The sequence below is a fragment of the Cricetulus griseus genome, assembly GCF_003668045.3.
Source record: "Cricetulus griseus strain 17A/GY chromosome 1 unlocalized genomic scaffold, alternate assembly CriGri-PICRH-1.0 chr1_1, whole genome shotgun sequence".
In the NCBI taxonomy this organism is placed as follows: Eukaryota; Metazoa; Chordata; class Mammalia; order Rodentia; family Cricetidae; genus Cricetulus; species Cricetulus griseus.
This window is the reverse complement of record NW_023276807.1, coordinates 131,323,100-131,338,575: the sequence shown is the minus strand read 5'-3', so window position 1 is coordinate 131,338,575 and position 15,476 is coordinate 131,323,100. Positions and strand designations below refer to the sequence as shown.

Below are 15,476 nucleotides of genomic sequence, written 5' to 3'. Positions count from 1 at the left end.
TTTTATATTTTGCAGTGCTGAGGATTTTTTTTTTTTTTTTTTGAGACAGGGTTTCTCTGTATAGCTCTGGATGACCTAGAACTTGATTTGTAGACCAGGCTGGCCTTGAACTCACAGAGATCCGCTTGTCTCTGCCTCCCAAATGCTGGGATTAAAGACGTGTGTCACCACTGCCCAGCCAGTGCTAGGGAATCTTAACAAAGGCTCCATGAACACTAGATAAGTATTCTACCATCAAGCTAACTCCTTAGTCCCAGGAGTACCTTTAAATTTCAAATTAAACAATGACTCTAGCTATCATGTGCACCCTGACCACTAAATAAAGTACAAAAACACATCTGTTTTTTCAAACACTGGCCAAATCCCATTATCTTAGTCAAAGGCAATTATCTGAACTAAAATTAATAACATTTTCTTAAGAAATGCATTCAGAAAGGGGTCCCTCCCAGCTGACCCTGTTCCATCACCCACACAAATCAAGCAATAATAAGTTTCCTTCCAAAAAAACCACAGATCTGAATATAAATAGTCAGGGACAGAGACTGGTGAGTCACTCAGTCCAACAGAAAAATATACTACTCGATTTCCCAACCCATGCTGTTCAGCCAACTGCAGAGAAGCAGCTTGTTTGGAGCACAGCTCCTAGCACTTCCCCCTCCCCCAACTGCTGTGCACCTCTTCCCAGCTCTGGCTCCGTAAACCATGATGCTCCTGGACCACATTCTGCCAGGAAAGGTGTGGTCAGAAGCCAGGGTCTCTCTGCTTCACAGTTTCTACTGAGGCATGGTGAAGAGAACCACAGAGAAGACACCCACTTCCTCACTCACCCTCAAGCTTCTCCTGGCTATGGCACAAGTGTAACCATGGCACAGATGGTATAGGCATTAAAAATATAGCTGAAAAGAGTCAAGAGATCAAGCCCATGGCAGGAGCTGGGGAGTAGTGGGGGAGCAGAGCTGCTTTGGGTTGGGCTTCTACAGCTGTACCTAATCTCCTACCCAATGCCATCATCATATTGAGGGCCAGGGCTTCAACATATGAATCTGGGGAAGGGCACAAATTCAGCCACAGCAGGGGCCAGTACCATTCTAAACTGCACCTTCGTTCTATTTCCACAGAAAGATGTGGCTAAATGCTCTGTAGGAATCCTGTAAACATGACAAATCCACTGAATTATCCCAAGGACAGGGACTACGTCTTACACATTTCAGACATTCATTAAGATTTTTATTAAGGACATGGCAAAGAGCTGGAGGTGCACCCCTATGGTAAAGCACTGATTAGTATTGATGAAACATTTAAAAAAAATCTATCACACACACACACAAACACACACACACACACACACAAAAAAAAAAAAAAAAAAAAAAAAAAAAAAAACAGAAGAAGAGCTGTGCTGTGGGCTCAGGGGTGTATAGGATGGAACTGAAATCTGGGTGGAAAAGACAAACAGACTGTAACATAGCAGTACAAATGGCAACTTTCAAAAGAAGTCCAACTTTTCCCTTTTTGGCCCAGGGAAAGTGTAAATATTTATCTTCATATTTGTATATTTTTACATATTTATGAAGGCATACATTTTTAAAGGGCAAGTTTCCTACAGTGCTATTTCCCCAGGATAAGCACACCTACAAGTTCCTCACATTCTTCCCAGCCCTTCATTGAACCTTCTCTGCAGGTTACATTTTGCTAGCACCATACTGTGGTAGTTCCCTGGCCCCTAACTACTTCTCAAAGTGCCATAATGGGGTGTAGGGTCTGAAACACCTGAGCATATGCATGTTGGGCCAAGGCTCTGAAGCAGGGGGACCACGACCCCTGGATCACAATGGGCAAAGTGGGGTGCACACCAGGGACTCATCTCTAGAGAGGGGCACTGTAAATTCTACAGCAGGGTCACGTCACAGTCTGTGCTGGGGAAGGAAAGAAAGCAGGAATGGGAAACACACAGCATTATAAGAATCTCAGGGAGAGGGTAACATGAGGGGTGCAGGAAGGCAATGTGTGACCTAGGGAAGAATCAGAATGTCTCTGGAGCCTTTGGCAGAATTCCATGCTTGAGTGTCCAAAAGCGCCAGCCACAACCTCTGCGGCCGCCTTGCCCTGTTAGCATCTGTCACTGAAACCCCAATCCCATCCACCTATTACACAATGCTTATCTAAGTGTGATCGAAGGTTGAACTCCATGAAAGGAAGCCATGGTCAGGAAATACTTTTGTGCTTTGCTGGGGAGCAGGGATAGAGAAATCCATGCAATGAAACAAGAAGCTTTAACAGTGGCCCCAGTTCTCCCTGCAGCTCCTACATGTTAAATGTGGGACTATGGCCTTTCTCCCTGGAAAACCCAGTGCTAAGGCCTTCCTAACAAGGCAAACATCCTGCATGTATCAGCTTGGGAGACATCCTCCTCATCATGTATCCCTGACCGTGAGGCAGCTGGCAAACTGAGGCAATCCTGTAAATGACCAGCACATTGTCTCGGGGGCCAGGGGACTTCTTTTTGACAATAAGACTATTCACCAAACATGACCGTCTCTGATGCTAAGTGAGCTGAACAGAAGTGTGATGGTACAATCCAGGCACTAAGGAGGACTTCAAGTTCAATGCTGGTCTGGGCTACACTGCATGAAACAAAACCGAACAATGCTGCTGCCACATGGGGGGAGGTATGTGTTTTTGTTTTATTAAAACCCTAAGAGGATGAGGCTGCCTGCATTCTATGTGGTAACAACTTACCCTGCCTGGCCCCACATCCCTACTGCCATCAGGTAGACGCTATCACCATGCTGGTATATACATGTACATAACATGGATAAGGAGCTCACAAAATCACTGTTAGCCAAACAGGAGCCACAACGGGGTAGTCACCTCACACCCATTAGAATGCCTACTGCCACATTAACCAGAAAATAAAAAACTTTGTGGGGATATGAAGAAACAGGAACCCTTGGGCACTGCCAGTGGGAAGGCAGAGTTGCTGTGAAGTGTGCAAGCTCCTCATCAAAACGTTCAAATACAAGGGCCATATGATCTGGCATCCCATGTCTGGGATTTGCAGCCAGGCTCACAGCAGTGTTAGTCACCACAGCTAAGAGATACAAGGGTAACGAAAAAGTCCAGTCAGTAGAAGCAAAACCACATGTGGCACACATACACAACAGAAAATACCTTGGCCTTGAAAAGTGAAACCCTGCTATAAGCTAGCTGAAGGAAACTACATTAAGTTAAATAGACTTGAAACAAGAGGACAACCGCTGCAGGATTTCATTTACCAGAAGCATCTAAAGGAGCTACATTCATAGAAACAGAAAGCTGAACAAAGTTTAATGGGGGCTGGGGATAAGGGAAGGGTGTTAATGGTTTTAGTTTTACAAAGAGGAAAACCTATAACCAAAATTTACCATCTTAACACAACAAAAAACATTTTGGAAAAATTTTTAATCACTACCCTTAACCAGACACTACCCTAACTCTCCAAATGATTGAATATTTCCAAGGTCACACATAACGTTCTCTCAAGTGGCCGGAAGCCAATAGCAGAATTACTTATCATAGTGGGAGTTATTAACCTGCATGGAGCTTCACTTTTCTTTTTTTTCAGTTTGGTCCAGTCTGGTCTTGAACTCCTGATCCTCCTGCCTCAGCCTTCTGAGTGCTGAGATTATGGGAGTGTCCTCCTACACCTGGCTCTGAGTTTTGTTTTGCTTTATTTTACCAGGTGACATATGAAGAAAACAAAGGGCTGCCGGCTGGAATGAGGCAGTGGAAGAGCCTACAGAATCCTCACTGAAAGGCTACAGCTGGAAAAAGGAGGGCGTGGGAGGAAAGAGGCTGGTGTGACGAAGGCCTCAAAGATTTCCAGCAGCAGGCTGCCCTCCCAGAGGTCACACCACTTTGGTACTCGGAGTCACAACACTCCAGAACTCAAGCTCTCCATGTGGAGGTATGTTGCAAGTACTCTGTTGTTTTTGGAAGACTACACTTTTACCTTATGTGGGAGGCCTGAGCTCTCATGCACTGTGCAATACTGCCCCTCACAGCTCCAGACAGTGACTGCTAACGCATCTTACTGAACAAGGCGCTGAGAACGGAGCAGGCACAGAGAGACAAGAGCTGAAGAGCACTGCAGCACCGAAAGCCCACACTTGCCCAACCCCAAGCTTCTGACCAGGTTACTTTGTAACTGGTCAACACTGAATATGGACCCTGGACTCTTCCTAAATATAGGGCAAATTAAGGTGGCTAAAAGCATTTGTTGCTCTTATGGAAGACCCAGTTTTGTTTTCAGTACCCATGTGGGTGAGCGAGTTAGAGTCACCTGCTGATTCTTACAATTCAATACCCACAGGAGATGGGATTACACCCATCTTTTCCTGAGTGCCCTTGGGCACAACTACACACAATGAGCACAGGAGATGGCTAAGAAGCTGGGAAGAACTTCCTGCCACAGAACTGGAAACTAGTGAGTCAGGAAGAGGCTCAGGGAAGACAAGCTGGCTGGTGACAATCAGGTTCCACAAAAAGAGGTAAGAATTAGTTAAGAGGTAAGAATCCACTTCAGTGGGTTCTGTTCCCACAAGCCTCAGCTTCTCCATCTGTAAGGAATTTGATCAGATGACTTTCACGTCCTCACCTGCTTCCAGGGTTCCTTGAAAGTGTCGCACTTAATACCCATCACATACTGTCAGCAACCATTGTGGGGAGAGGTGTGGGTAATCCTGACTCTGCCTGTAGACCACCATGTCGGCGAGGAGACAGCACACAGTGAACTTGGGCTCTGCAGCAAACATCTGGGGTTCTGAGTGGCAGGCAGTGCAAAGGGAAATCTCCCAGATCTTCCTCGGGCAGCAAATCAGTGAAGCCTCACAGGGCTGAGGAAGCCAAATGCTTCTATTATACCTCCCCACACCCCTAAACTCAGCCATTGGCAATATGAAAGGCTGGCACCAATAGGCAAAAGAAAAACTTTCTCTTGGTAACCGGGGAAGATACAACTGCAATGTACAGCCTCAGGATGGGGACTGACATAAAACTGGCTGAGACCAGACTTGGCTGTTCATCCCAGTAAGATAGAACCTACCAGAATGTCCTTAGCCCAAAGCCCTCCAGCTAAAGTACCCTGATAGGAAACAAACCATGGTTCTTAGCATTCTGTGGAAAATTCGGTATTCTCTCAATTAGAAAATTTGTCATTTGCCACTACCAATCAATCATATTCAGAATTATGCAAGACCATAACTACAGTGCTTCTGCTTTCATAAACAATGTTTAAAATCTTTCAGGACTTAGACTGAAAATATTTTCATTTGTATGAAAGCACTAAAACAAATTTACTTGGAAAAGTCCATTTAGACAACAGCATAATGCATCCGTTGGCTTTGTCTCAGGATTTTTACAAAAGCAAGAGCTCGCTGATCGTGCCAAGAACTGTAGCCCTGGAGCTGCCAGCCCACACACAGGGGTACACACAGCGTCACCATCTCCAGGAGACAAACGTTTCTTCCTTCAAATGTAAAGGACAGAAACCATCTGACTAGGCAGATTTTAATCCCCCTAGAGTTTTGGGGTTCCTGGTAATTCCTAAAATGTGTACTTCATCAGCGAGTTATCAGGTAAGGCTGCAAAACTTCCAACCGGAGGCGTGCTCTTTTATTACGGCACAGTCTCTCTCTGCACAAGGACTAGCTGAAGTGTGCAGACCAGACAAAACTCTTGGCCATTTCTTCCTAAAACTGTGAACAGTTCATCTGTGCAACTAAAGATTGCATTTAATGTTAATCAGAGCTGACTGGAACTTAGCTGCAGAGAGAGCAAATCAGAGCAGAGGGAGCCATAGGTCCATTATTCAATCTGTCCATTCCTTTAAAAATGAGTAGTGACATGTGTGTGTAAATGCAGAGACTCTAGATGCTTAAGACACACTGAGGATAATTGCTACTGCTGCTGCTATTATTCAGTGAGTTTTATGCAAAGAAAACAGGAGTATGTGGTGGCACCCCAACCTGCTATAGGCTACATTTCTATTTTGCATTCTGATGTCTATCTTACTGATCACTCAGAACTTTGGAGGGGCAACTTTAGATCAGAAGATGATGAGCCCTTTCCTGTAAGTGTCTGAGGCTTGAAGGTCCCTCCCCAAATAATTTAATCCAGAACCAGTAACTCTGGGGTGATGCCCAACAGCCTATGTTTTCACAAGTCTCAAAAGCATTCTGTGCTAAGCTTGAGGACAGCTGAAAGAAATGTGTCTCTATGCAAATGCTGCTAACCATGACCCTCTGGCTGGCTCCCAGGGGTAAAGGCAAGCTGTGGGGGCCCCAAGGGAGGCTCCTTGGATACTGGGCTTCCCATGAGCTCATAAGGGCAGTACCAGGACCCAAAAGAATCAGACTAAAGCAAAAGCAAGGCCAGTCTGCAGGGAAGACAAGTGCCAAGACCCCTTCCCTCTAGCTCTCACTTGGCATAACCAGCCCAGTGGGTCAGAAGTACAGGCATGAACCCTGGGAAGGGGGTTCCACACCAACTCACATTATTTTCTTTTTCTTCGGGGCTGAGATCAAACCCAAGGACTCGTGTATTCTAGGCAAACTTCTACCACTGCATTCCATCCTAACTCCCTTTCTTAACAGCCATCCACAAAAGCCCCTTTCCCAGCAATGCTCAAAACAGTCTGGTTCCTAACAGCCAAGAAGTGGAAACAGCTCACACTTTCTACTGACTGGAAAGTTTTAAGCAGAATGTAACACGCCTATAGATTGGAGCATTAGCCTCCATAAAAAGAATGCAGCACCGAAAGGTGTTACAACATGGAAGACTTAGGGAACATCATGAGAGGTGGAGGAGCAGCACACAGGGCCACCTATTTGTAGATGCATCTACAGGAAGTGTCCTGGATAAGCACATCTACAGGGACAGGATAGATTAGCCACTGCCTATCACCGAGGGGTGGGATCAATGGTCTGCGAAGCAATGGTTAGAAATTTCTTTCTAGTGACGTAAGAATTTTAAAATTGCACTGTGGTGATGGAGGCCCAATGTTGTAGATAGATATCCCTGAAGACAGCAACATTGAACCCTGAGCTTTAAATGAATGATTGATACAGTATATGAACTGTATCCCCAAAAGCTACCTCTTAAGTAAAATTAAGAAAACTGTTTCTTCTAAAGAAAGAATCCCTTCCCAGAGCTCATGCTCCCCTCCCCTGCAAGGTCATCCTAGGACCTAAGGAGACTGTAGGCTACACAGCAGAGGATGCCTGCTTGTGCAGGGACCAGGAGCCCAGCAGGCTGTGCAGTGTAGAATGTTGGAAGACATTCACTATGGGGAGCTGTAAGTACAGGGCCAGCTCCTGCACAGCCTGGAGCCTTCTTGCACCCTGCTGGCCACACTCTCACCCCAGCCTTCATTTTGAGGCTGTTTCATGTTTGCACAAGCCCACAAATTTTATCCCCCTGAAAACATTTTAAACTTCTTGTCACTGCCTTGTTTTAAATACTTCAACAGTCACTGGAACCTACAGATTAAAGTTTAATGGTAACACATTAAGTTAGATATGGAAAAACACATGTGTAGTTCCAGTACTCACAGGATTTCTAGTTCAAGGCCAGCCTTAGGTACACAGAGTTCAAGGTCAGTATGGACTATGTAAGACCCCTCCCCTCAAAATTAAAAATAAGGAGGACAAAACCATCTATTTTGGGGGACACAACACATGCTCCAAGCAGCCACTTGACCCTATGGAGGAACTCCCTGCCATCTGGGTAGCTGGTTGCTGCAATCAAATCATGGTCACCTGACACTCAGGCCATTCAGCTCCTATTGCTGCATACACAACCCTCAGCTCTACTCCATGAGTCTTGCTACCAAGCAGAAGTTGTCAGGGCAACAATGTTTTCACATCACCCCATATAAAGGGAAAGGACTAGCTGTTTAAATTCTAGAGGCACACCAGGAAAAGCCAACAGGACTGGGTTAGCAGTGGTGACAGGCACACGAGCAGCCAGCCAAGGCCAGTCACTGTGGCTTCCCTGACTTATGAAGTGACATACCAAGAAGCACAAGGCACACACACACACACACACACACACACACACACACACACACACACACACACACACACACACACTCAAAAACTGGTCTTTATTCATCATAGAAAAGCAAAGTTCAATCAAAGTAAACAAAAATAACCTTGCTGGGGTGGCATCATATGCCTGCAACCCCAGTATCTGGGAGGCTAAGGCCTACAGAGCAAAACCCATCTCAAAATAGAGTAATTAAAAAGAAAAACATCACACCTGTCAACTGGACACAATCAGCTTCTTGTTTTGCCCTTGCCACAAAATCCTCTAGAAAGAGAGAAACTTGATGTCACAACTCACTGCTCAAGTAAGTTGCAAGTGAACAGGAAATGCAACTATCTTAACAACTCACAAACAAAACAATGCTGGGGAAGGAAGCAAGTTCTTTCCTGGGAATAGGATACTAGAGCCATCAAGACAGGGGAGAAACACTGCCACCAAGTGGTGACAGCGTCTCCAGTCACCCCTGAGGTTGCTTGGTCTCAATATAGCAGCAATCAGAATTCTTGGGAGCTTCCAAAGGAAAAAGAACCCACGTCAAATCCCAACATGACTGGGGATATGGAGGACAGGTCCAGCTTGGGTACTTAAAATCCTTCCAGGAAGACTAGGGATATGGCTGGGCTAGTAGAATCCTTGCCTTGCATGCATGCAGCAGCCCTCAGTCCAGTCCACAGCACTACATCAAAAGAAAACAAAAACCAAAAAGACACGATACTACCCACTACCACCACCATCAAAAAACAGGCATGTGGCACACCCATGGAATCAGAAGTGGAGGTAGGGTCAAGAGTTCAAGGCCAGCATCAGCTACACAGTGAGTTCCAGGTCAGCCTGGGATACTGGTGACTCAGTTTCAACAACTACGTCCCCAGTTGGCTGTGGTGTCCAATGACAGCCAAGAACCCCTAACCAAGAGGAAATGAGTGTATAGACATGAATATGGTGTTCATGTTATTCCACTTATGCCATCCATTAAAATCTCCTTAAGGTACATATATTCCTGAAAACAAATCAGTCACAAAATGCTTCCTACCCTTTTCTCAGTAACACAGAAGTCATAATGAAGACCACTTATGTTCTTTACTTGGGCCCTGTTTACAGCCCAGTTCATATGTTATCTAATCCAGAGTTCTTCATGCTGTAAGTGGGGCAGGCTGACCCAGCTGTACTCACAAGACAAAAATCCTTTCAACTTTGGCTTCCCTGGACTATATACTCACACAATGGGTTCAAGTCAATAAATCATTCTTATTTATGCCAGAATGAGCATAATTTTTTCAAGACTTGTCAAAGTCTGAAGGCATCTATTGTTGGTGAAATGCACACTGTGATATGAAATGCTTAGATGAAAAGAACTAGACCAAGACTAAAGCTGTTCTCTGGCACAGACAGACAAAAAGATTCTCTCCTGTTACAAGTGGAGAGCTGCCTAAAAATTAGTCCATAATGACAAAGAGCTCTCTTTTGTATGGTATACTGAGAAAAAAAAAACTGGAGGGCACGAGCCACCGAGTACCTAGTTAAACACTGATTTCCAGCATCTGGTGCAGGCCTGACAATTAGGTGAGAGCCCTTGGCAGAGAAAACAAATGGCTGGGCTGTAGACGCTGAGCCCTTGAGCAATCCATGGGCAAGGCTACCTTTGCTGTGCCTTCCCCGGGACAGCAGCAGCAGCTCCACGTTTACTCCCGTTCCTTATCACTGTGCTTCCCCACCACATCCTGTTTGTCCACACACACAGCTCTTCTCATAAAAGGCTTAGGAGTCCAACAGGCATGAGGCCCTGTGTTCAATTCCTGCCACCACAAAGAAAATAAGAAAGTCACCGAGAGCCAAGATTACTGGAGGCTCTGGGACCTTGGAGACCTGCGTTTACCTGCAGAAGCCCAGAGCAGTCTCACAGAGAGATAGCTAGGCCTGGAAGACCTGGATCATATGCATGTGGCTACCTACTTTAAGCCCTTACTGCTCAAAGTGGGCTGTCCACATCAGCAACAGTGTGGCAGCCTTTCACAAATGGAGGTGCTTGGGGTGTAATTGGACCCACACATCACAATCCACCTTTCAACAGGATTGCCAAAGGACTCTGATCTCATTAAAGCTGGCATAATACTGTTCTGATCCATGGTTGGACAAAGCCACTTAACTGGCAGGTGTGTGCATAATTTCACCCAGGGACGAGAGCACTACCACCCCCTTGTCTATGGTAGGGGCAACAGTGAGGCACTGTATATTAGGAAATTAACTCGGGCGGGCGGCTGGCGTAAAGCTCACACGTGGCGGTGGGGCTCAGCCGGCTTTTGTCGGAAAGATTTATCGTAACAGCTCTGAAAACAAGAGGCTAGTTCGAAGGTAGAGCATCTCTCTCTTCTACTCAGAAGAGCCAGCCATGCCTTCAGATGCATTCCTGAACACACCCAACCTGCCAGAGCTTTGCCCTGATTTACTAGCACTCTCGTGATACCACCCTGGATGGAGTGAATACTTTACCAAGTATGGTCCTTTCACATGCTCAGTGCTGCAAATCCTCCACCCAGAGAACCCACAGCACTACGGGAGAGAACATACTCTCCTGGGTTTCGGAGGCAACAACAGTAAGTGGCACCACAATATGGGAGCAATGATATGGGAGCACCGTGAAGCCCTGGGACCCTCTATTTAAGCCACCAAGCAGCTTTTAGTATCTCACCTCACGATCTATGGTTGTTGCATTGTGGAGACACTTGTCTGGCCACAGTTGGTTAACTCTTGATGGTTTCCTATTGATCTTGCAGCTTTGCTTCCATGTGGTGAGTGCTGCATATCTGATCTACCATCTCAGATGCAGGGACCAACCCTTTGTCGCTCAGAAGTAGAGCTAGCCCTCTCAGACTTTGCTAATATAAGCCTGTCAGTCTCACAAAACTCCAAGTAGTCATTGCTGAACTCAGTGGGGAGAGAGGCATGCTGGGGTGTAGCTCAATGGTCAAGTACCTGCCTGGCATGTGCAGGGGCTTGGGTTCTATCCATAGCATGGGTGGGAGAGAGGGATATTTGAAGATGTTTCCCTAGTTTTATTAGACAGTGAGATTGTTAGACAGTGAGATTGTAAGTACAGTTTAACTGCCTTTTTCAGACAGGTCTCTGATATAAATTCAGATTCGTGAGACTTAGTTCACAGGGGCTTGGACACAGAAACTGACATGCTGGGCTAGTATGGTTAGAGACAGTGTTTGTCCAGTCTAACTACTTCACCACTACCACACCATTCACTTTGCATTTCCCCTTCTTTTTCTGTATTTTGTCCTTAGTCACTAGTAGCCTTTTTTTTCAGGTTGTGGCTCAGACAAAAATCAGAACCCCTAATTTACAGACCACACCACCACTCTTGCAAGTAGTATCATTATCGAGCAGCAAACATCACACTTTTAGAATGACTACTGGCTTGTCACTTTAAATGCTCTTCTAAGAGCAATGAAAGGTGTGAGTACAGATATCACTGCCTTGCTCTTTTACCTAAGGAAACAGTAAGGACTCTCTGATTAGCTCAGGATTAGACTGCTGGAGTCTAAAAGCAGAATGGACAGCCACGTGAGCATCTGAGTTTGTAGAAGAAGCCACCAGGGTTGTTTTTCACCAGTACTTCGATGATTTTCTTTCTAATATTATGGATTTCAAATCGCTGCCAGGAGTGCTAGCACATGCCTTTAATCCTAGCTCTTGGGACGCAGAAACAGGGGGTTTCAGAGTTCAAGGCTAGCCTGGTCTACACAGAGTCAGGCCAGACAGGGCCACACAGTGCCCCACCTGCAAAAACATGCATCTAATTGGCATTATGTGGTCTAGGTGTGAGAAAAGTCATGATCCTAGGGTTCCTGGTGAGAATTTCAGACAGCTCAATCCAGCCTCAGGTCCTCTCTGGGGAGTACTGGAGCGTGAATGAGGACTCCAGCACCTACTTCATCCCAACAAGGTTGGTAAGGTACACTTGGTCCTACATGACCTCTGTGTCCTTCCCTAATTTCATCTTAGAGACTACCTCTGACACTCCAGCCAAGTGAGCCACTCTCTACCTTCCTCCCAGTGTCAGGGCATCTGGGGCCTCTGTGATGCTCAGTTACTCCTCGGGATGGCCTTACCTTCATATCTGCTTGGGGAATCACATGCCTTCTGTGGAGTGGCCACTCGAAGAAATATCTGCTGTCTCCATGAATGCCGCCGGGTCTTCACAGGGGTCCCATCTGTGTCACCCAGGTGGTTTGTTTTGGATTCAAAGTCCCTAAAATGGCAAGACAACTGATTCATGAGTGGCCATGAGGCATCAGCTAACTTTATCCTTCCATAAACAGGTAACTTGAGAACCCCAGAAGCTAAATCAAAGTCCCAGTGGTCAGTATTCTTAAAGGACATGGCACAAAAAGACCATCAAGTGCCCTTCACCACTGCTCTCATAAAAGCTATTCTAAGGAGTATGCTCCAAGGATCATAGTTTCCAACTGTGCCTTTCTGGGTTCTTCTTCAAATGAGGAAAACCTGCTAGCTGGGCACTGTCACCAGAACTCCAATCCATCCTAGTTAACATGTGGGTTTACTTCTCTCAGCACCAGCCTAAATCTCCATGATTGCCACAAATCACATCCCTCCACACATGCACACACACACACACCACCCTCTCACTCACACCCAAACAGAGCACCAGCTGTAGTCTAATTAGAGAGAACCACCAAGGAATTAATGATACTATGGCTGGTGATGTTGCCTGCTCTAAAGCCTTTAGCTTTAAAACTATAAAACACAGTATAATTGCTGACACATAAGTAGCATCTCAATAATTTTCTTTCCATTCACAAGACGATTTGGGCAGGCATTTGTGATTTATACTCAGTGTGCACCGCAGTGAGGTGGTCACCACCCCTGCAGATCGGTTCTCTGGCTTCTGGAGGACAGACACAGCTACTGTCCTTCAACAGCCCCATAGAACCGGGAGAGAGAGACCCTTTATTCTTCTGAGGGTAACAATGCCCACAAACCAATCCCGTGCAAAACTGGAGAGCAAGCTGACTCATGCTTTAAAAATGGCACTTGTGGGGAGAAACAGCAGAAGAAAGGCAACCCACCAGACTTAGCTATCATGTTCCAAATGGCAAAAGACCAGTGAAATGCCCCATTTATCACACAGTAACTCAGAACAGCCAGATCTGAAGGGTTTAAATGGAGCCCTACCTGTTCGTGTTCATAAAGTCACAGGTGTGATTTTCATCTACAGGAGCCAGAAATTTTAGAAAATTTGGCACAGAGGAGGAAGAATGGAGTTTTTTCCGCAGGGCATTACGGTAGGAGACACTAAGAGTTTGGTTAAAAAAAGAGTTTAGGATGAAGAAATATAAACACACACAGAAAAAATTCTAATTAAAAAGGAACCCTTTTCACTGTAATGCTAATTAAACCAGGTAAGACATCAAAATACTTTGAGTAAAACTTGCATTTTCAGTCAATGAATTACATTAGAAAAAAAAAAAAATCCGTCTATCCTCCAAATGACAAGCATGTATCTAAATTAATCAGACTTTCTGACATGGTACAAAGTACAGTGATACAAACACAGCTGTTAGCCTGTGCCCATGCATGTGTGTGCTCCCATAAAGGTGAAGTGACGTGGAAGCTAAGTGTAAAAACAGTTTACCATTGAGACTTTTTGAAGTAGTTTTTTTTTTTTTAAAAAAAAGAAGAAATTAAGTATTCAAATGACAGTGAAGCCAAATAAAACCAAAAGGCCCCGCCCTCTCTATAAGCAGTGACTATGGCTTCCCGCAAAGACAGCCCCCATGCAGTTGGGCTGAGTCAGTGTGAACTCCTGGGCAGACAGACAACATGGCCATGCGAGTATGCTCACCTTTTGGGCACAGCATTCCCACTGTGTTCGCCACTGGAATTGTGTTTTAGGTACTTAAAAAAGTTGGGTGAGGAAGCGGAGGGATTAAGACGAGCCGGAGGAGGAGCTGAAGGCTGCCCTGAACAGCACTTAGACTCACCCCCAGGAAGACGGTCCACACTAAACAGCAATCACAGAAAGTGGAATTAGAGGGGACAGACTGCAAGGGGCGGAGGACAGAAATGGAGAGAAGGAATGGCTTTGCTGATAATGGCAGTCGGGGCCTCTTCACTGCTCTCTGCTCTCACAGACAAACACTGTCAGGTCCTTGATCACTTCTGTACCTCCAACAATACTTTCAGCTCTGTTCCCTTGCTGGGAATTTACACATTTTAGAAGAAAACCAAAAGAAAATAAGCCAAAATTTAGAGGCCATATTTCCCTTTAGGACATCTTGCCCTGAGTTTCAAAGCCCTGTTTCCTATAGACTGAGGAGGAAAGTCACAAGAGAGAGAGCAAAAGCGATAAGGACAAGGTGGACATCTCCCCATCCCTCCCATGGCTGGTCCATCACAGCCCATGGCACAGCTCCTGGAGAGAGAGGGAAAGTGGTGGCACTTGATCTCCACCACACACCCCTACCCCTACCCCTCCCACCCCAGGGACTGGAATAGAACTTGAGCTTTTCAGGTAGGAATGTTTCCACTGCCAAACGTGTGTGTGTGTGTGTGTGTGTGTGTGTGTGTGTGTGTGTGTGTGTGTGTGTGTGTGTGTGTGTGTGTGTGTGTAGGTGCCGCTTGAGAGGCCACACAGCCATGTGCTCTCGGTGTACTGGAAAACGGGGAACTTGTCAGGGGAACCCTCACATTTGTTAACATCTCCTGCAGGATGTTCTCCTGCCATCAGTCACCCAGCTCAATTCCAAAGAACCAATGATGATTTCCAGTGAGTGGTTTAGGGAAGCAAAGCTGACAGTTCTCTGTATGGCACATGTCACCCTCCACACAGAACAAACCCCAACCATTGCACTAATTCAAATGGCTGTACCTGGTATAAGCCACATGGTCACATGTCCCCAACTTCTGCTGTCACCAGCTAAAGGGAGGCAGCTGCCATACACAGGAATGGCCCCATTTTTAAGCTTATCTTAACGGATAATTTGGGGTCCCATTATAGTCTCTGGTACTTGGAGTTAGTTACTTATAGATCCAGCATACAGGGACAGCTTCTGCCACCACACTGCTTTTGCTCCTCTATGGCCAGAAAAGTTTAACCATTTATTTGAGCCCAATTCCTTTCTTTTTTTTTTGAGGGGGGGGGATGTCGAGACAGGGTTTCTCTGTGGCTGTGGAGGCTGCCCTGGAACTAGCTCTTGTAGACCAGGCTGGTCTTGAACTCACAGAGATCCGCCTGCCTCTGCCTCCCTAGCGCTGGGATCAAAGGCGTGCGCCACCACTGCCCAGCCTTGAGCCCAATTCTTAAAAGGACTGTGCTGGCTAGTTTTATGTCAACTTGAAAAAAGCTAGAGTCATCAGAGAACAGG

The 15,476-nt window shown here is 45.8% G+C and overlaps 1 protein-coding gene across 5 annotated transcripts in view; it reads right to left on the bottom strand.

The window, feature by feature from the left end:
* Positions 1 to 15,476, bottom strand: part of LOC100755731 (TBC1 domain family member 1) — a 201,607-nt gene that overhangs the window by 48,643 nt on the left and 137,488 nt on the right. For 4 of the 5 annotated variants that reach the window (XM_027390722.2, XM_035452227.1, XM_027390723.1 and 1 more), the window contains 3 exons: positions 13,955 to 14,113; positions 13,285 to 13,404; positions 12,201 to 12,340 (listed from right to left, as the gene is read on the bottom strand). In XM_027390722.2, the coding sequence (XP_027246523.1) occupies positions 12,201 to 12,340; positions 13,285 to 13,404; positions 13,955 to 14,113 (419 nt within the window). The remainder of the gene's footprint in view (positions 1 to 12,200; positions 12,341 to 13,284; positions 13,405 to 13,954; positions 14,114 to 15,476) is intronic. The other variant, XM_027390724.1, reaches the window with a different exon arrangement.